The 22680-nt window shown below is 38.4% G+C and overlaps 1 protein-coding gene across 2 annotated transcripts in view; it reads right to left on the reverse strand.

Annotated features, from left to right (window-relative positions):
- CHPT1 (choline phosphotransferase 1) overlaps nt 1–22680 on the reverse strand; it is a 33200-nt gene that overhangs the window by 1301 nt on the left and 9219 nt on the right. Inside the window, exons 2-8 of one of the 2 annotated variants that reach the window (XM_014608504.3) lie at nt 17184–17331; nt 15965–16106; nt 9916–10000; nt 7738–7869; nt 6675–6833; nt 3657–3782; nt 3116–3226 (exon numbers count right to left, since the gene is read on the reverse strand). In XM_014608504.3, the coding sequence (XP_014463990.2) occupies nt 3116–3226; nt 3657–3782; nt 6675–6833; nt 7738–7869; nt 9916–10000; nt 15965–16106; nt 17184–17331 (903 nt within the window). Of the gene's footprint in view, nt 1–84; nt 3227–3656; nt 3783–6674; nt 6834–7737; nt 7870–9915; nt 10001–15964; nt 16107–17183; nt 17332–22680 lie in introns of those variants that run through there. The other variant, XM_014608497.3, reaches the window with a different exon arrangement.

The raw sequence follows: 22680 nt of genomic DNA on the forward strand, positions 1-22680 counted from the left end.
ATCCCAAAGCAGGTTCCTACATCCAGAACAGTAGTTCAAGTGTTAGTCTTTGCTGTTTGAAAGAATTAGCAGTTTAATAAAGGCTTATGGTTTTAGAAGAAATTCTTTATATTGTGTATATTACATAATACAGATTTTTGTCATCACAGAAAAAATTGTTTATGCACATACAACTTAGAAAAACCCCAAAATATTTTAATTAATGGCATTAAGCAGGCAACAGCCATATATAACCAAGGAATTAATGTTATCATGTTATCAAAGCTAAAGTTTCGATTCTGTAGTAATATACAAATAAGGAGAGGAGGAGTAACATACCTAGTTTTTCTAGAATGCCCTGAAAAATGAAGATTTTTAAAAATGCAAAGTATTCCAAAACCAGTCCATACAGATTCTCTACAATTTAATTTGTCCCTTGATTAGCATTTACATGATGGAACTAGGTCATCTGGAGATAATTTCCCCAGTTTTTGACTACTCGCTGGATTATGGAACCAGTGATTTTTCAGAGTGCTAGTGTCGTGCTATTTTCTGGATAGGGAGGTCTAGGCCAGCTGTTGATGATGCCAGAACAATTCAGTCCCCATTTAAAACTGGGATAGAGTAGAGGAGCAACATTAGTTCTCTAGAGCAGCAATTTCTGATGGCCTATTTAGAGAGCACTCAACTGCTTGTTTGCAATTAACAGCCACCCTTCCATAATTACTGGGGCTCAGAATTAGTGAAATAAGAATTCAGGGAGCTTCAGCAATGGCTCAGGTTAGCATGACATACTTCAAGCGTGTGGATCTTTGGCGGCTTCTAAGCAATTGTTCTTGATTTAACATAATTACACGTAATTATACATTTTAGTTATGACAAACTCTAAACTGTCTCTTTAGGATCAAGAGGTAATGATGTAAAGTTTACTCAACATTTTCTATTAAATTGAAATGAAAAAGCACTTTTTTTTTTTTACATAGGAAGTACAGGTGAGGAACCTGCTTAATCTGAAAATATCACTGGGCCTTCTCTTTAAGTAGTTCTCTCACTAACAGTATTTAGACACACTAAAGAATTTCACTGAAAACAAACCTAACTGCTAAAACTGATGTCATTAATAAATTTTACTTTATATAATTGAGCAAGTGAACTGAATATTCATGTTCATGTAAATTTTGTCCAGTTTACTGGGAAAATAAAGAGGATTTATTCAGAGGTAGGTGAATTTTTATGCCATAGCCAGGAGATCAAAACAATCATCAGATTAGTGCAGCAAGAAAAAAGTGAATTCAATTCCATTTTTCTGGCATCAGTACAGCTTCAGGTCAGACAGCCTCTTTTCATGCAGGATTTTCTCCCAATGGAGATATGGAAAAACTCATTCTCCCAAAGTTGAGTCTCTTTCAAGTTTACCAGATCCCTGCATATGCAAGGCAGTTGGTTGGAAAAATGTCAACTTTCATTTGTCAGTTGAACATGTTGAAGAAAGCTCATCTTCAAGAGCTTCATTACTCCATTTCTACAGAAACAGATTCTTGTTGTGAAAAGTACTTAAGGTTATATTTTAAAAGGCTATTAGGCCTTTATCCTGTTTCCTTAACTACAAGTCTGGTATGGTGTAAATGCTCAGTGAACAATAGCTTTTGTCTCTAGTGTTTTGGGGAGGGGGGAGGGGGTTTGTTGTTTTTTTGCTATTGTTGCTTTTTTATGCTCACTTGTAGATTGGCAAAGATAAGGCTAGATCATTAGAAGACACATGATAGATATTTTATAGAACAAATCTCTGCCAATTTGTTTCATATTCTGATTTGTCTCTCTCTTTTTCACATAGCTTTTGTATTATCTTTGATGTTGGACAGTGTTTGACAATATATTTACTTAGGAAATTCTATCCAGTATTTGGAAACAAATCTGTTGAGGCTCAGTGTGGTAACAAGTTAGATTAGATTCCTGGTATAATGTATACTTGGCTATTAGATAATATATTCATTTTGAAATATAGCTGCAGACAAGCTGTTTTACCACTGAGCTAAAATAAGATCTGTGGTGAATATATTTCAAAGGAAATGACACATTCATATTGCACTATCATGTTCAAAGTGAAAAAGGATCTTGATCAGATCTCTAAGCTTATGGGCCAATGTTCAGTCTTCTCACTTAACCTTCAGTTTTGCATTTTCAATTTTACAGATAGTGATACAGACAGCCCATTAATATTAATACTATTTAAATGTCAAATGATCAATTCTACCTGCAAATCATGTAATTAATGATTAAGTATCAACAAGCAAACCTACAAATTATCATAAATGAAAACTAGAGACCAGATCTTGAAATACAGAACACTCATAAATATGTTCAATAGCAGCAGCTTGTTTGGGTTTAGATTTTTAGGCTTCCTCAGTTTCCAGTATCCCAAAGAACATTTCAAATCATTCTGGAGTTTTAAATCTAGTAGCATTTTTTTTTTTAATTAAAAAAAAAAAAAAAAGCTTGGGCTTGTGGGATACTGATCTCCCACTGACTTCACACACCATATCATCTTAGCAGCAGCAGCAAGCACCTGGACAACTGTTTATACCAAAGTTAATTTCAAAATAATTTATGCTTTTTTTTTTTTTTTTTTTTTTATGTATGTGGAAGCCTTTGACTAAATTTATAGCAATATTCTGCCAAAGCTTAGAAACTGAAAAATTAAGGAGCAAATGTTGGCCATTTTCCTTTGTGAACTCACACAGCTCTAAGAATTCTAGTTAGTTAGTACTTAAACTTTGCAGTTGTATCCATCTACCAAAAGTAAAATAATCTATCTATTAAGGAATAGCTTGTACATAATTGAAAGTCAGTTTCAGATCAGATGCTCATGATCAAAACCAACAACTGCATTCTCTAGCATATATTTAGAACTCTATCCCGATTCAAAAATAAGAATCACAAGTAGAATCTGCAGGACTTCATGTTTTTAAATAATCACATTTGATATTATCTGAGCAAATTAACAAGCTTTTCATTGCCTGTTTTCTTGAAAAGTTTGTTATCTGTACTCCTGAAAAGATATATCCTTCATTCAATATTCCCCTAACTGCTTCTCCTCTTCTCCTTGTGCTACTAGTCAGTCACTATGGTTTTGAACCTGTTCAGGTGCTTGATGAGATGAAATCTTGAAGACATGTATGTGTAGGTGAGCAGCAATCTGCATACACACTCCAGTGGCATATCTCAGTAAATCAAACAAGGATATAAACTACAAAATGAAAAGAAGAGCATAAGGCACCAAAAGGTCCACATACTGTTACGTTTTAAAAATGATACTGCAATTTAGCTATATATATATATATATATATATATATATATATATATATATATATATATATATATATATCTCACTACTGATTCATGCAAATCAAAAACTTGATGTTAGGTTATTTTATACACAAAATATACCCCAAATTCATTAATGTAAATAAATCAGGATTGGTCCTAAACTCTAGCTCAAAACCTTGAGTTATAGTTACTCTATATAGAAACAGCTAAATCAGAGAAAAATCTAAATGAGTGTGGGAGAAGTCTTCAACCCACCACTTCAACTATATCCCTATATAAAACTGAACCTCTAAAATACTCATTTGAATCCACTTAAATAGTTAAAATTTACAACAACAAAAAATGCTTACCAATGCAATCCACAGAACTATATATTCATCAATAAAACTGTTGAAGTATTGGTTCAAAAACAGAAGCCCCGGCCCAATGAATGCAGTGTCCTGAAGATAGATTTCACTTTTTGTCATATGAGCCACCTATTAAAGAAAAAAACCCACAATGTCTAAAGTTAAAAAGTTTTAGCAAAGAAAATTTAGGGGACACAAAGTACTATTTGAAGAAAAAAGGAACTACAAGTAAATAAAAGCTCTTGAAGGACAGTTAACAGTTTAAAGCATAGTTTCTCAACCTGTGGTACGCAAAACACAGGGGGGTTCACAAGACAGGGGGTATGCAGGTACCCCAACTCTCTTACCCTCTTTTCCTCTCAAAACTATGGCAAAAAATTTGGTGCAATTAAAAAAATTAAATTCCCCAGTAATAATCTGGTGTGCCGCACTTTGCATGGCACCAGGTTCAGCCCTCCTAGCTTTGGCCAACATCACCTGTGCCAACATATGAAACAACTGGTATGGCGGGAAGTTCCTTCTACCTCACCCAGATTGTCTCTTGGGATGCCACACTTCCTGGACACTATGGGTATGTCCCCACATGCAGGGCCATGTGCTTGCAGCAGCAAAAATAATAGTGGCACAAATTTGTGCCACTACGCACACACCTGCACGTGTGCTTTGGTGCGGGGAAATATGCCCTGCTTCAGTCAAACTGCTGTTTCCCAGCTTCTCCTGGCTCCCAGTATGCTGGAAGAGCTGGGGCAGAGTGAAAGGAGGGGAGATGCTCTAGATGACAGCTAGAGTGTCTCCTTGGAAGACCAAGCCTCTGTGTCTGTCGGCGCATACTCCTGTGGTGTGTGCCATGCTGCTTTTTGGGTTTTGGGGGGTTTTTTTGCTACTGGGATTTCCCAGTAGTGAATTTTGCCCTCATACTACAAATTTGCAGGGCAGGGCATGTTTTAATGTGCTGGGCATGCATGGGGTTTGTGGTGCTGCAAAGAGGTCTGTGGTGCCACAAACCACATGTGTCTGTATCTGGTATAGATTTCCAGAAAGACTAACCTCACATCACACAGCCAGCCATGACTCCGGAAAAAAAACAACCGTTTTATTTTGGGGGTGGGTGTTGTATGCAAGAAAATATGTTATTTTTCTGAAAAGGAAATTTATTTTAAAAGACACTGGGTTCTGCCACCATAAAGAGCATCTTCTGCCTAAACCCAAGATTCACCCTTTCCCTCTGCCTTTCTAATCCAGGCCTGCTTACAGGTTGATCTTTTTCAGCTTTCCTGCTTCTGCTTTTATTCCTAGGCACCATTTTATAATTATGTCAAAGTATACAGAGGTGAGTCTCCTCCCACAACAGGAAGAGAGATGCCATCATGTTAGCTTCCTATGTGTGACCAACAAAACTAGGACACCAACTACAAGAAAAGTATAGTTGAATAAAGCAAAATGGAATAGTATCACTCTAAAAAAATGTTTAGATTTAACAATATTAGCTGTTTACAAGTCACACTACAAAGTACAAAATTCTCATGTCACAATGATTCTTAAACTCATGTTGCTTTCTTAAAATACAGCATTTAGGTGCCACCCTCCCCTCTGAATGTGGCCACTGAGAAAGTAATTACTGAAAGACTGATGCAACAACTAAAAATGAAACAAGAATTAATTTTTGGACTTTATAAATATTTTTTGTAAAAACTGAAAGAGGATTACTTTTCCTCTGTTTTTAACTAAAACTGCCTGCAAAGTACAGTAATTATCTGTAGGATGCCCAATACATTTGTGTGTGTGCACCTGTAAAACACAACCCTGGCTGCACACTTCCCTCCCCCAGCCCGGTCCCCCAAGACAGAGATTGAACAAGGTCCTGAAGAAATGAGTGTTACGTCCAGTATAGAAAAGATTGAATGGAAGAGGCTATATACACAGAAAACAAAACACAAAAAACTAGAAATAGAAATCATTCTTCCTTCCCTGTAAATGTAATCCCCGACTTTTCTATAATCTTGTGTGTGGGAGGGACGGGGGGGGTCCAATCTGTTAAAAACCTTTGTAAAATGTTATTTAACCACAAGCCACCATATTTGGATCCATCCCAGCCATAAAAACCAGAGAACTGGACAGAGAACTTTGCCAAAGACACTGTCTTACTCTTTTGGGTAGCTCCTAGCTCTGCTGTTAGTTTTTTGTACATCTTCCAGCCTTATGAAGCCAACCCTTTTTTGTCCTGTGCTCTGTATATGCTCCTGAAGTCAAAGCAGGAGTCAGTGACCTGCTTACTGAAAACTAAACAAGATCTCCAGCCTCAACCCTATTTCACTGTTTAGCTGTGCACTGAATCTTTGAGACAGAGAAGAGACTCAAAGCCTGTGCCTATACAAATCACAAGGGGGTGGGGGGCAGGTGCAAAAAACAAAATACACTCCAAACTCCAAAGCATTTACAGCTAGAATAAAACTGAAAAAGGTGGTATAGTGGCTTCTAATCTAGTAGAGAGAAAAAAAATCTCATCTTGTTTGCAGTGTCTTCCTTACAGGAAGTTAGAATAGCATTGAACATTGATGTAAGCTTAAAATGTTATATTGTACTGTAAATAAATTCAATTTAACTAAACCTGAGATTGTAACTCTCCAGCCGGTGCTTTACTGGCAATGACAGAAGTCAGCTCTGACAGCCAAAAATAAAGCAAACACAAAAAACGCCAAACAAAACACACTATGGATAAGTGAATTACTACTAGATTTTGCCCCTCAAGAGAAACAAAAAAAAGATAGCTGTGCCTTTAAACTCTAAATACATGTACTCATTGGTCACACTTTAAATGTTGCATCTTGAATTTGATGCGGACCACAGTTAGTTTAAGGGTGCCCACTGAAAGACAAAGGCCTAGGTTAGGTTTGCAATAATGAATGCAGTACATTGTCAGAGCCGAGAGAAAAATTGCATATTGGTTCTTATGAAAGAAAGGAAAACACAGTCCGACACACTCAACACATGCCAAGTTTAACAACTGACAGGATTTCTTACCACTAATTTTTGTGTGATCTTAGCACTCACGAATCCAAATGTTAAGACATAGAGGCATGGGTGGTTTTCAAACAAATGAGTTGTAGATTTTTTATAGATCACAATTGCCAAGGTGATAATTAATCCTATGTGGAGACCTGGTGAAAGAACACTAGTTCCCTGAAACAAAAGCAAAAAAAAAAAAAGTGTTTTGCCATGACTTTCTAGAAGCAGTGACCAATCACAACTCACACTGAAATCAAATGGAATCACAACTCCTGAGCATCTATCCAACAGCACCACTTGAGGTGGCTTTTTTTGTTTATACCACTCAACATTCATTGGTGTTTCCATGACAATACAAGAGGTCCAATCAAGGGTATACAGAAAATGGGCCATGGAGTGACCATTTCACCCGAGATCTGACTAGCTAACTATGTATTATGGCTTAAACCAGGGATGCTCAACTCCTGGCTTGTGGCACCATGGCATCTGGCCCACAGGGCTCCCCACTGCTCTCTAGCTGCTAAATTTCCAGACCCATGGGGAGCCCCAGGCCCCACACACTGGATCAGGTGCCCAATCACAGTGCACAGGGCCAGGTGTGGGCAGCACTGGGCCCCATGGCCCAATTCCAGTGTGGGGGGCTGGGTAGGGGGTGGCACCAGGCCCCCACAGTATAATCCTGGCACACAGGGGCAGGAAGGGGTGATGCCAGAACCCTAGGGCCCAATCCTGAAGGCAGAAGGCAGTGCTGGGCCACCAGGCTCCAATCCTGGCACACAGGGGCAGGAAGGGGTGGTGTCGCTCCCTTAAGGCCAAATCCCAGTGCATGAAGGGGCAGGGAGGGGGTGGTGCCAGGCACCACCATCTGATCCTGGTGCTCAGAGCTTGAACTGGCCTGCAGAGTAACCCCATGTCACTCATCTGACCTGTGGGGCTAGAGGTTGAGCACTCCTGGCTTAAAACAATGTTGAAGTATATCAAACAGAACTAACAAACATACTAGGCTTGCTTAAGTCAGTATTTCTGGCCAGGTCACTGACTGGGGATTTTTATAATTGAACAGTTTAAAGCGTCTTACTGCTATTGTAGATCCATTCTTTCCAACTCCTCCGCCAAAGATGACACTAAAGTAATTGAAAGAGGAATATATTGCTCCACACACTATTCCAAGAACAGGGAGAGTCTTCAGGCTTAGATCTACCCAAGGGATCTTGCAGAAAAGAGGTTTAAAAAAATAAATAAATAAAAAATTAAGGATGATACGCTTGGAAAAAAGAAGTTCCTCCACTACAGAAATCTATGCAACAAATTTTCATGGCTTTATTTTAACTCTTCCTTTTACTTGAAACTTATACTCAAACCAACAATTCCAGGAGTGCAGATCTATTAAAATGAAAGCACTTTTTTTTTTGTTGGAAGTACTTGAAGCATAGCGGTTTCAGTTCTTGAAGTGTAGCTGAATTGTAAAGTGTCTGTATTTACAAAGCTCTTTAAAAACAAATTTTCTCTACTTTCTAATAATATCACATTGTTTTGTCAGAAATCTGCAGAGGAAAAAAGGTAGATAATTTATCTGTCAGCATGCTGCAGAACCAAAGGAAATGTAATTCTATCTGACTGCTGTGCATTTAGATTAGATGATGGGGGGGGGGGGGGGAAGTGGGTGTGCATGCACGTGAATACGCATGCGTAAGGTATATTTGGATAATACGAATAATGCAAAAACATTTTCATTAAATATTTACCTTTTAGCATTTACTGCAGTTTCAAGTGACTTCCAAAGGCAGCAGAGAGTTAAAAAAAAAAAAAAAAGGAGTACCAATAAATTTGTAGAAACTGCTTTACAACAGACTTGTTTTCCTTAAAATGCGACAGACTCGTTGCATGTCAGAACAATCCAGTAATTACAACAAGACAGAATAATCAATGAGTTAAGCTTATGAAATCTAATGTTTCCATTCATGGTTTCTAATAAAACTATTGTTCCAGAACAAAATAAAGCCTATTTGAGGAGGGGAAAGCTGCATTACCATGCATCAGCTGATTTGTGATAGTTGGCAGGATATACATTCTATGAGAGTGCTTTGCTACCCCAATTTAATTTCAATTTACCAAAGAGAAAGAGTAGCGCTGCACGAAGCTTCGGTCGGTGATTCAATTTGGCGGCAATTTGGCCTGATTCAGCAGCTGAATCTCCCAATTGAATCAGGAGACCTTTTAATCTCTCTGATTTGAATCGGAACCCTCTGAATTGATTCAGAGAGACTCAACGATTTGGACATAAACACAGCTTTAAATGTTTTTTCTACATACCTCAAGGTACCAGGCAGCTCATGAATGCTGAGATGCTCCGGTGGATGGAGAGTGCCACTGGAATGTGGGGGAGTCCCCAGCAGGCATGGCAGCAGACCCGGAAGTGGACCAGACACCACCCCCCTCCCGCCTTGGCGACTGGTGCCTTCTGGGTCTGAGGGGGCACCTAGGGTCTCCCCATAGCCAAATCACTGAGCTGGAGGAAGGTAGGGGAGGTCCCCCGTGCACTCAGCGGAGGACCCTGGAAGTGGACTGGAAGTACTTTCAGTCTACTTCCAGGTCCACCACCAAGCACATGGGAGGGCCCCCTGTGCTCCTGGTGGGGTGGATGGAGCATCCCACATAGCAGCTTTCACGAGCTGCACAGGTACCTTGAGGTATGTAGAAAAAACATTTAAAGCTGTGTCTACGACCGAATCGCTGATTCTCTGAATCAGCATTGAATCTTCAGATTTGGATTCAGCCAAATAGAAATCGGGACAGTGATCTGAATCAATGAATCGAATCACTGTCTCCGATTTGGGCTGAATCCAAATTGAATGCGGCCCATTTTGCACACCCCTAATAAAGAGCAAGCATGGGCAGTTACAATGGGGCACGTGATGAATGGTAAATTCTTGTCCACTTTAACTGTATAGTAACTAGTTTATATCTACCCCCACATCCTCATGGGTAAGATTTCTTTCATTTCTTTAGTTTGAAACCTAAACTTCCTATATGGCAGATGGAGTTTTTTCTGCCCCTCTGCATAGCTCTTATTTTATGCATAAAAAACCACTTTGGTATACAGTGGAAAAAATGCATGTTATATATGGATTAAAAAAGGCAAAGATTTGACAAGTGCTACACAAGCTAAATATAGTGCACTATACAAACTACCAAGCCTTAATATACTTGCACAACAGCTTCAAATACAGAACTAAAAGTCTGACTGCTTATTTACCTTAGAGTCCCACATAGTTGTTCCACCACATGCAGATAACAGAAGGAGGATTATTATTGCTATCTGAACTTCAGTTACATCAATTCTAGGAAAAAGAAAGAATGTTTTGTTTATAAGCAAGTCTGTTTGCAATGGTGCAGTCGCAAACAGAAAAGATTAGATCATTAAAATATATTTAAAATCAAGATATAAATGATTATAGAATACATGATTTCTGCAACTAAGAAAATTACTCTTGTATTTAGTCAGATTGTGTTAGTTGTAGGATCTCTGTATAAAATATAGTTATACATTTAAAGCTTGAATAGACCATTTATGTGTTTGTTTGACAGCTACTTAGAAAGTTTTAACAAGTTTTCAAATCCCATGGCCACGTACATACCAGAAACTCAATAGTCATTACAACTGCATCTTGTTTTTAGATAAATACACAGTAAACAGAAAAATTTGATTATTATATTTAACAAGTATTGCAGTAATAAAGAATGAAGCTATCTATGCCAGCCAAAATGTTGTGGCTAGTAATTTTACTAGATTTAGGATATGTTCATGTTAAAATTGGACAGATGGGCATCTACAGGCAAAGTAACCTTGAAACATTAAATATGCAAACAGCTACTTTTCCTCTGTTTCACTGGCAATAACTGATGCATAATTTTTTCCTTGACAACCAACACCATATTCTTGGAACTTGCTGATTGTACAGTATTGTATTTGGAAGAATCCACCATATTTAGGGGGTTTGTGTCAGGTATCTGCACTTATTCTATGTTTTCTTCTTATTTAAATACAGAATAGCCTAGAAAGTACTGAACCAGTGTCAACAATTTTTAGCCTGAGGACAAGCTTAGAAGGATTACATTAATTTTAAGCACTATCTTTGTTATTCCAAGGCTCCTTGAGGTAGGGACCACATCTCTGTAAACACTGTGCCAAGCAAACCTGGCAAAAAAATAATAAAGTTTGCAACAAAGGCAGTGAAATGGACTTGTAAAACCAGATTTTAATGCCACACACTTGAGATCACATGCACAGGCCCCAAGTACATTGCGTATACATACAAAGGCAACAATATGCATAACTTCAGTCAGAATCCACCTTCCAAAGTCTATTTTTCCAGTTTTTAACGGTTATGCATTATATTTATTTATTAGGAAGCAACCATTTGAAATTAGTTTGAGAACCATGCAGAGGTTCAGATGTTATTCAACAGCTCTATGCTTAAAAATTGAGTGACCCGTTTCCCTTAATTTAACTAACCCCTCATTTGCAATACACAATATCTTTAGAAGCCCCCAAAACATTCATTTCATTGCATTTTTGCACCACCAGTGTACAATATTCCAAGAGGAAAAGATATTTTCAAGACTATGAAATGGATACAGAATATATGTAATTGTTAACAGTAAACGCTCTTCAAAGAGAGGCTACTTGGACATGTCATGCACTTTAACATGCGTGTACATTGACTAGTCAATGCAGGTACTTGTATGCTTTTCAGCAGTATAGTAAGTGTCAACGATGTGAGAAGCAGGGAAACAGTCTCATTTCACAGATGAGAGCTGAGTCACTGAATGATAAAGCAATTTGTTAAAGGACCCACAAAAGCCTTCAGTAGAGTCTAGATTCATTGCATAGAAATCTAGCGCCTTAATTGAAGATCATCCTTCCTCTCTTTACACCTTTAAAACGTTCACTGTGCTCTACAAAACATACACACTTTAAAACAGTTTTATTACATATCACTGAAGAAAATCATGTTCAGTAATTTTTATCTAGTAAATAGGGATTATTAAACTTTATAAAACTTCGGGCAAACAGAAAAGCATTAAGAAAGAGCCATTAATGTTACCTTCCTGTGTACAGGAAAAAAGAAAGAAAGAAGATTACAAGCCAGTGAGCCTTGACTTTCAATGACTTGGCATGTGCAATTTAAACAAAATTGTGTTAGCACAGTGTGTGAAGCCCTTGCTAAATGCTGCAGCTAAATCTACTACTGTATAAATATGCAATTAAGTGCATGTGACTAGGATTAGTCGAGACAATTTTCAGCTGAAGTTCCCCCATAGTTCCTTTTTTTTTTTTCCTGCTGACCCAAGTCATGAACTAACCTATCCACAGTTCCCACACAGAGTCTCTAGTTTACGGCTGTAGATAACGATCAAGAATGTAAAGCATTTCATTGAGTTTTGTTTACCTTTTTAAAATAAATTGTTAAATCTAACTCTCAGAAAGATTGTACAAAATGCAGATTATTTCCTTAACTAAAGAACAGAGGGGAAGTTGTGCCCAAGCCAGTGGCTGTATGAGGAGACACCCCTTCCCACAAGAGCACTCCTACACTTTGTGTATACTCACCCAGGGGCCAGATAGACTGATCCTTCTGCTTTCAACTGCAAGGTTTATACAATGTGAACACTAAAGCCAGAGGGGAAGTGGTTTTCCCCATCCAAAAAATAATAATAATTTGAAAAATTTTTCCTTCATTCATCAGGAATATACCACTCATCAGTAGGGGTCTATTTAACTCGCGGGAAAACCAACCGATTTTTGTGGCTTGGTTGCACCACAAAGAGCTGATTTCGGGGACATTTCCCAGCAGCCCCACCCCTTGCTGCTGACTGGCAGAGAGGCATATACAATATAATTTAAAAGCAAATTCTGCTGAAATTAAATAATATAATTTATATTATTAAAAAAAAAATCTAAAAATATATTTAATTTTAGATTTTAATTTATTATAATATAAATATATATAACATGCATTGTAACTTATTTTTTATATGTAGCATCCTACGAAAAGTTTAGAATACTAATCCATGCCAACTTTAACAGAAACAATTCATTTTAGTTTTTTACTAGCATGCAGCATCCACAGGCACTTGTAGCTGACATATTCTGTCTCTGTAGTATGAAAACCAAGATCGCACGTTCTGCATCTACTGAATTGGTTGGTATTGAAAGGCAATGTTTTGCCAAGTTGTAGAGATGTGGAAACCAATCAGAAACAGAATTCCACAACTAAGTTATATTCAAAGATATCTGGCATTCTTTGACAAACTTCATGTAAGCACCACGTTCATTGTCATGCTCTTTCTGCCATCCAAGGATTGATTTAATTAGATGAGGATCAAAACTCCAAAAGATGCATAATCTGTGTCAAAAATGGGAAAAGCACTAAAAAAAAAAAAAAGTAGGCAGCTTGTTGTTTAAATCTCAGTGGTAATGACTGAACGTACCTGCAGTACTGATTTAACTTTGCAACTATTAACTGGAACAGTTCTCTGCGCTGGTTTTCAGTTTGACAATCTGAAAGTTGTGATGCCACATCTTCAGCCCAACTTATCAAATCCATCAGCTTGTTGCGTGCTTGGTAAATGAAAACCTGCTGCCTTTCAAACCACGTTAGAAGCTCTAAGAACCAGATCGCATTTTCAGCCACAAATTTAATTTAATCTTCAATGTCACCCTGTTTTAAAGAGATTGCGTAGTTGAAGAGTGCACTCTGTGCTGGATGTGATTTCAAGCTCTTCTCACACAAATTGTTGATAGTACTTAATATTTTTGGCATGTTAAGAAACTGCATTAAACCACAAATTCCACCTTATAAGCACTGGTTCTGGTGGAAGCAGCATAGTTGTATGATTGGCAATGGACTCCCTGCTTTGATTGGCAATGAACTCCCTGTATCAAAGGTTATGGCCTGGACAATGTTTGAACATTTTCTTTAAAGGAGGAAACCAGTCTATTCAAATCAGGAAGGTGTAGATATTATTTACTAAAGAAAGGAAAAGTGTGTGCACTGCAGGTAACATGAATTGCATTGGGGATCATTCCATGGAGCACGTCAAAGAAGGCTTTACACATGTATGTTGCATTATCGGACAAATGCTGAGATCTTGTTAAACTATAAGCCATAGCTTACAACAACCTTCACAACAGCTTGTGCTTCACTTGCAAAATTTACTGACCCAAGTTGAACTCTGCTTGAAAAAACAGGTGGGTCACTGTGGCCTTTCTAGCTCTCAGGTACAAATAAAATGTGGAGTACACAGTTATCCTGTGCATCTGTTGCTTTGTCTGCTACAATCAAAATTGATTCATATTCTGTCAATGCAGATTTTGTAGACTGAACATGCAAGCCAATACCCCTGGTACATAATCCTGGTGAAGTTTATTTGCACATGGGAAGCTGCCAGCATTGGGCACGTGCTTGTTGAAGTACTCCCTTAGTTTTGGATTATCAATGTTTTCCAAAGGTATGCTGGCAGCAGTGAATGCTTCCATGAGCATTTCTTGTTAAACTGCTCTCAGTGGTCCTTTTAAACACCGAGGACATTATCATTTGTTTTTTGTTCTGACCTTCAGCCTCTGCAGAAGTCTTTCATTTTACATGAAATTTGGACTGTAAGTGGCTATCAATGCTGTTTTTCCTTGATATATCAAGAGTCACATTTATCAATTTATCACCTTCTGAATCTAAAGTTCCTGCAAGGAATGACATTACACGATCCTGAGCTGAAATGTATTTAGCTTTTTTTTTTTTTTTAATTTCTTTTCACTTGTCTTCAGACTGCAGCATTGCATTTAACTTCTTAAAAGATGGTGCTAAAACATTTTCACTTCACTGACTCGTGCCTTCACTTAGTCTATGTCACTAACAGACAGTAACTCTCAATCATGTGATCTATGGCTACAGTGATCGTCACATTGTCTTCGTATTGTGGTAAGCATTGGGACATTCTAAAACAGTGTATTACATTAATAATGTGTATGAATAATTATGTGAATGAGTTATAAGGAACGATATAGTATGTGTTATATTACATACGTTATACGAATAATGTGCTGGGTTTTCTTTTAGATTGATTTTGTACGAAATCATGACCAGCGCAATATTTTCTGGCAATCATGGACAATGCTGTTTTTTGTGGTTTCCACAAAAACTGTGAAACTACAAATTAAGTAGATGCCCTACCATCAGGCATTTCATGAAAATGGTCTGAGCTCTCCTGACTGCCTCAAGAACAGCCAATAACCAACAGTTATGGCCTGGGATGTTGGAGACTCAGCTTTAAGTCTCTGCTCTGCTTGAATCAGACTAAGGTGACTAATCTCAGTCAACTGTCTATTTCAGGTTCTCACCTTTCTGGATCCAATAAACCTTTCCTGACAAAAGGGGCTATCAAAATTGCAGCATTCCAACAAACGTCTGGTTTCAACAAATCAGCATTTTCTGATGTTAAACAAATTCCCTTGAGAATGCCCGACTGAATCAAGCTAGCACCACTGGCAGCACCAGACTCTCCAAGTGGAAGGACAGAGAGCCACATATTCCATGGCAAAACTCACGAGCTGAGTTGGAAAGTCCCAGAGAAAGGCAAATACTGCACCCTCTTCAATGAGGGAGCAGCAGGAATAGATGCCCTATTGGGCTCTTGGAGCCAAAAAAAAGTAGGTACTATGTACCCTTAATGGCACAGTGACACTACAGAGCCATTATTGTATGTAGTTATGTACTAATGGAACATCAATTTGACAGAAGTCTTGGATACATGTGAAACTTTCAGGAAAACAGGATTTTGCAAGCAACATAACTTTTGATAAGAAATTTCAGGAGCTAGACACATGAACTTTATATGAAACAGACAGTTAAATATATAGAACAGCAAAGTGATGGAGAGCTTTTTACGAGCATTAACCAAGCGTCTCCTAAATGATGGAAGGATTAGTATTGCCTGCAGTAGGAAAGCTGTGTATTGTACCATGAAGCAATTTTTTCTTCAAATTTGAGAACTCCCACTTGACAGCATTAAAAGGGTGCAGAGAAAAAACTGGTAACGTGGCAGATGGTTATGAATGTACCCCAGCATATACACATGGCTAAAAGACTGTCATATGCTGAATTGAAGTAGCAAGTTGTTAAAATATCATCAAGGGAATACATACACCTGACAGAAAAGTTACTGTCAGTTGTTTAGAACAGAAATTTTAAGAAAACCAAGATTACAAGATCAAAGCACAAAAACATCTGAAGAGATCTACTTACGTTGCAAACTTTAACATGCCCGACACATAGGTCTGCCAGTGAGCACAATAAAACAAGAACATTCCCACAAAACAACAGAAAAACATCCAGTCAGGATTCGTTCCTAGCCGAACTGCTATGCAGGCTCCAAGGGCTACAAAAACTGAAAGGTATGGATTAGCAGAGTTAATCTGAAGTTATACTCCCTGCAATTTTCAAAAGACAAATACTACACAAGTTTCATTGCAATAGTATCAATAGTACAGTGAACTTAAAAGGAGAGCATTTCCCAAACTTGAAACCTGAACCCCTTCAGGAAAATGGAACCCGTGGGGGCTCCACGAAGTTTCACAATTTGTTGAAGATCTACACCTTTTAGTTTATACACTCTCTGTCCCTCCCCAGTCTGCCCAGAGAGGCCTGCACCCATAGTCCAGGTAATGTCATAGGGATATGACTAGAGAACAGTATAAAATTACTATAAGTGACACAACATTTTGGAATGAAATTCTTGTTTTGAAACCAAATAAAGCAACCCCACCATCATCAAGTGAAGAACAAACATGGGATCTCTCATCTTAAAAATCACTGGAAAATTTAGAAGTAGGTGAAAATGGGGGGAGCATGCAAAATAAACACTATTATGTAACCTTCACAACAAAGCAAAGCATTTCTTTTGATGCCTCACATGTAAAAGACCAAATATTTGTTTCAGTGGTAAAGTAGTCTATTAAGTGTTTTACTCAACTAGGGACTCAATTCTTTCAGTCTCATAAGTGCTTATGTAATATTCTTTCTACATCTGAATGTTGTCATGTCTGAACAGATACTATAGTAGTTATGCACTTTAAACTCTGTAAGAAATGGGACTGAAAATGCCTGGTTTTATTACCTGTGAAAAACAGATTTCTGTACTGAAGGAAGTGACCAGTTAACTGTACTAAATAGTTCAGACAAGATGAGAATAAGGACTTTAAAGGTGCTTGTCTAACATTTGTATCTCTTTGGGTTTCAGTTGATGCCAGTCTATCAAGCTGAGTTAAGATTTTGAGTATAATCAGCATTAAAAATGTGTTATGTGTTTAACTGACAGCCAACTATACACTGGAAATTGGAGTGAAAATAAGCAATGCATCACTTCTTAGGACAAAGACACAAAAACATGCATCATGATATTTTTTTAGATGGAACTAACTTTTTTCCAACTACCCAACCCAGTTTCCAACAAGAAATTAATTACCTGTGGAGACAGAGTCACAACCATGGTCAAAAAGCTCCCCTAAGGGGGAACTACTATTTGTTCTTCTGGCTTGTTTCCCATCAATAGCATCCAGGGACTGGTACAGAAAGAGTCCTACTGCACACAAGAGGAATACCCAAAAAGGTGCCTGAAACAGAAGCATATTAAAAAGTCAGTTACAGATTACTTGTGTTTAGTTAAAAAATGTGTCATTCTCTTTATTGAGCAAATCTCCTGGCACAGACCTGGTCCAAGTTAGCATTGTATTTCTAACCATGTACCAAACATGGAGTTGGTAGGCCAAATCACTGTTCAGTACTGCAATAACTCTACAGAAGGAAGTTACCCAACGTGTGCCAGTTATAATAATAAGGGTCTTCATTTTATCTACATTTGCACGGTCATTTAATGGACAAAGATCTGTTTACCAACACACAACTATACACAACAGTACCAAGATTACTTGGCTAATTTTTCCATCTCAATGCTGAAACATTCATAAACTATTAGGAGTGATTCTATCCAGGTCTATGGATATGGTACCAGAACAAAAATGGCTCTGACATACACACAAAGAACAACTATCTTTTATTTCTCAACATCCTCCTTGAAGATTAAAGGTTTGGAAAACATCCATAAACAGTGGTTTAAATTCCCAGAAGAAGATTTTCCTGGAAATAAATGGCAAGTAGACACCCATTTTCCATTTCTGCTCTGGACAATCTTTCCAATGTAAACTGAATAGTTCTCTAAACAATCAAGAGCAATATACATATCCATCAATATAAATTGATCCTTTATTAGTTTATGTTTTAAACCAAGTTTAGTGGTGTGTTATATAAAGTCAGGACTGGATGTTTAATTTAGAAGAACTTGCCATGATAGTGTTCCCTTTCAGAAGGGTTGACTTGGCTTCCTGAAATCAGGATGTCCTTGTTTGTCTAGGAAATTATTTCTCTTGAATTCCTTTTTTCCATATACCAAAATCTAGTTTTGGTATGGGTCAAACTTTATATGTACAATTGTTACAAGTTGTCACACTTTACATAATATTCAGAACTCCGGTTCAAGAAGAAAAATTCAAGCCTACGGGTCACAAACAAGGTATACATTTGAGATGGAGAAAGAGCCACAGGGAGTTAAGAATGGAGTCTGTCCTATTACTCCTGGGCTCCCCTTTCCATCAGTGTAACAGGCCAGAATGTATATACTGTATATGATGTTATTAGGAAAGATAAATCTTTTTAAAGGCTAGTCAGAGTATTTGAATGATAAAGGCCTATGACTGCTTTGTACTGAATTTAATCATAACAGTTAGAGAGAAGGTTCAGGCTGGACATCAGGAGACCTTACTTTACGGTTAGCGCTGCCAGGCTCTGGAATGGACTCCCAAGTGAGGTGGTGCTCTCTCCTACCTTGGGGGTCTTCAAGGGGAGGCTGGACAGATATTTGGCTGGGGCGATATGATCCCAGCACCCGTTCCTGCCCAGGGCAGGGGGTCGGACCTGATGATCTGTTTAGGTCCCTTCCAACCCTAAGCACTATGATACTATGATTTAAGATGAGAGCAAATGTCTAATCCACTTTTTAAATAAATCTATATGTGACTGAAAATAAAAGCAGGGTTTTCTTCCAGTTGAAATGTGAGCATTTTGGTAGCAGGTGTAAGTCTATGGAAACCCCATGCAAGAGACTAAACTGACTTCTAACATGCTCCGATTTTCCTTTTAAAGCTATGTTAAATATTTTTCCTTTTAGTTCAAGAAGGCAGAACGACATTTTTACTCTTTATTCCTAACACAGAGGGACAGGCTTAAAAACAAGCACCGTCCCTTCTAACTTTTGAATGCTAAGACAGACATTATGTTCACCCTTACTCTTTGCCTCAGAAAAGGGTAAGTCACCATGTATTATCTTTAAGGAATAACTGATATCATCTTTAAGGAAGGTATATATTTAAATTTAAATTCAAAGTGTTATTTAAATTTTTGCAATGCTCTGTCCAATACGTCTCCCTTCCCCCTCTACCTTCCCAAGGCTGACTTTTGAAGTCAATGAAACCCTTGCTCTATGTCACTCAGTTTGGGAAGAACTTAGATCCAGCAGTTCCCAAACTGTGGGTTGCAACCCCAAATGGGGGCACAACAGCAGCAGATGGGGTCACGGGGGTGGGGAGTTGGGAGCGAGGGGCTATGCTGAGGAAACGGGGCCATGCTGAGGAAACATTTGGAAAGCAATGACTTAGGTTGATTCTCAGAAGTACTGCCCAGGCTGCTGCACCTGTCACCAGAACCTGGCTGCAATAAACTCTCCCACAACTGAAATACAAAGTTTGATAGTTTAGATCAGCAGTTTTCAACTTGTGCTCCATGGACCATCGGGCATCCACAGACTATGTTTAAGGAGTTTGCGAAAGATTACTATGCTCAATCAAAAGTATGTGAATATCGACACTTACAACTCAAAGGGGTCTGCACCTTCATTCAAAGTTTTTTAGGGGTCCACAAATGAAAATAAAATGTTGAAAACCACTGATTTAGATAAACTTAAAAATCAGTTCAGAGAATAACTATGACAGAATTATAAACTGTACCTTGTGCTAATTTTGTTAACACGATCCTCTTACCACTTTGCTCCCTCCCTACCTTCTTATACAATTACTGAAAGTACATAACCAGTGCTCAGATCATTACTGCTAAATAAGAGTCCACCCACATTTAACGTTTTACTTGTTTTTCATATAGAATGTCCATATTCAACATGAGAACTTAAACAAAAAAAGTCTTATTGTCCAAGTTTCAACATGAGCATAAATGCTATTCAGTTCCATGTTGTTCTATGCAGGGTGCTTTGTTTAATCTTTTAAATGAATATTTCATGAAATATATAATGGAGAAAGCTGTAACAACAGCTGGATGCAGTATGCATAATCAACTATACTTTGTTACAGAGAGGGAACATTATGACTCTCACTCTGCACAAACATTTCTGGTATTTTCCATTTTTTTAAAGCTAAATACATCTCAGTCAGGCCCAAATTGTTTTACTGGAACTGGTCTTTGGGCTCTTTTCAGAGAATTGCTCGGCATGCATTGAGGATGGTCTTCTTAATCATCTTCAGCATTATAATTCCTCATGTAATATAAAGGAAGCTAGTTAGTTATGACTGCAGTAATTAATGTACAAAAAAGTTTTCATAACCCCACAATCACTCAGTAGAACGAACAGAACAATGAAGCAGTTTAATTTCTTAAATTTAGGAACCCTAGTTTCAAAGTTTAAGAGAACATGCTAGTATCGGCATTTGTTACAACTTGGACACGTAAACGTCACAAAAATTTACCTAATGAAAAATTGTTCTGCTAAACTAATTCCAGATTTGGGGAAAGACAAATAACTTTTATCCGTTTAGAATGTGTGCATACATCTGCCATAGGTTAAGTCAGTGGGGGGTCAACCTTTTTGGTAGGCGTGCCACACAATAAGTCCTGTACCCTCCTAATGCCACTCTGATCCCTTTCCCCAGCACAATCTGCTACTTTGTTTCTGCTTCCTGCCCAATCTGCAGCTCTGCTTTCTGCCTTATCTGCCATGTACCATGCACAGAGGCTGTGTTTTCTTATCCTTACTGGTCACAGGGAAGACTATGAAGAGACTGTTAATGCTATATACTTGCAGAGAAAGGGACACAGCAACAGGCAGCTCTATAAAAAACTTGGGGAATTAGACAAGGCATGGTTCATTTTGCCCTTTGGTCATCAGTTCAAATTGAACCCAGGGTGTTAACGACCAAAGGTCATTACTATCTGTATGCTTAGCAGCTTTTATGAAACAAACTGGAGGTCTCAATTTTACTGATAGCAAACAAGTCTTGAGATCACAAAAGCTACCTCTGTAAGTAACCCCAGTCAGCACAGCCCTAACAAAAAAAACTAAGGGTGTTTATACGCATGCTCCTGGAGGCAGGGGGAGGGGGGAGGTTTAATTAGAGTGGCTCTGAGAGCTGCTCTAGTTAAGGTGCCCAGAGCATCACATGTATCAGCATCCCTGTGCTGAAAGATGGTGATGGGGGCACTTGCACCACCATTTTTCAGTGCAGAGACGCTGATACCAATACACATCACAATAGAGTCTGCTGGAACGCAGTAATTACCATGCTCAGCAGACTCAATTAATTGAGTCTGCTCCAAAGCGCTGTAATTACAGTGCATCTGAGCAGTCTTGATGCACATGTATTGGCACCCTAGGAGACTGATACTTGGAAACTGAAATACCTTCACAGCTGCTAACTTGTGAAGCAACAGGATGACTGTATGCTACATCTGTCCAGTATTTCTTTGTCAGTCAATGTAATTGCTGTATGTGGCATCCTCACTAGTGTGAATTTGAAACTGCATCAATGTGTGTGTATTTTTATTACTGTTGCACTATGTAGAGGAAAAAAAACAATATTTATCAAAGCTCTGCGGGGGATCCAACTGGAAGACTGGGAAGAAATATGAACTATCACATGGTATGTCCTAGATAATCTGATATGCAACAGAGGGAGATCAAATTAGGAATGAAGAGGAAGTAAAAATATAAATATATTAGAGCTCCTGAGCCAATTTGATCCTTAGAGAATGCAAATCATTTGGCTATCTGGACCAATGAGATACTTAAATTCTAGAACTAGATCAACAATATGCTGTTAAGAACACAGCATTTCTTCCAGATACCTGGAGAAAATTAAACACAATCAATGAGAGGGGGATTTTAATGTTACTGTCTTCTGCAGACAGAAAACACCCACAGAATAGATGTAAATGTGCAAGACCTTTATTTATTAATGAAATTTTAAGGGGTTGCAAAATATCAGTAAGAGGTCTATGAACTGAAGGACTATCTAGAATAGGGCTGCCCAATTGGTGTCCCGTGGGTTGCATCCAGCCTGCAAGCTGCATCCAGCCTACAAAGGAAACTCCCTCATCCCTCCTTCTGCTCTTACTGATAGGGTCTCCAGGCTCCCTCCTCCAACTTCCGTTTCTTGACTCTACCCTGGGAGGTATATGGGGGGCGAAAGGGGGGGGGGGGCCAGAAGAGAATGGCCGCAGGAGGCCAGGCAGCCCATGGTGAGGACTATCTCTTCCCGCCCACTGTGGCACAGCACAGAGGGTACAACCTGTGGCCCACTAGCCATTCAGAAGTTGGACAGCCCTGATCAAGAATTTTTGAATTCCAGAAGTGCAGAGATTGAGTATAAAACAAAGGACACTGGCCCAGAAATAAAAGATGAGAGTTACTCTTGCCACTGCTGAATTTTGTAGGTCTGCTCTTGTACAAAGTCAGCTTGCAAAAAGTCTCAAATCTATTTTGGGTAGGAATAATCCTTCACCCAAAGCTCAAGTCACACGGCCACATCTCAGTAGCATATTTTCATGCCACACAAATTTCTAAAGGTGACAAAAATGTGCCGATAATATGGAACAGGTGCACACAATGGGCAACTGAAGCAATA

This window comes from Alligator mississippiensis, chromosome 4 (assembly GCF_030867095.1).
Source record: "Alligator mississippiensis isolate rAllMis1 chromosome 4, rAllMis1, whole genome shotgun sequence".
Classification (NCBI taxonomy): domain Eukaryota; kingdom Metazoa; phylum Chordata; order Crocodylia; family Alligatoridae; genus Alligator; species Alligator mississippiensis.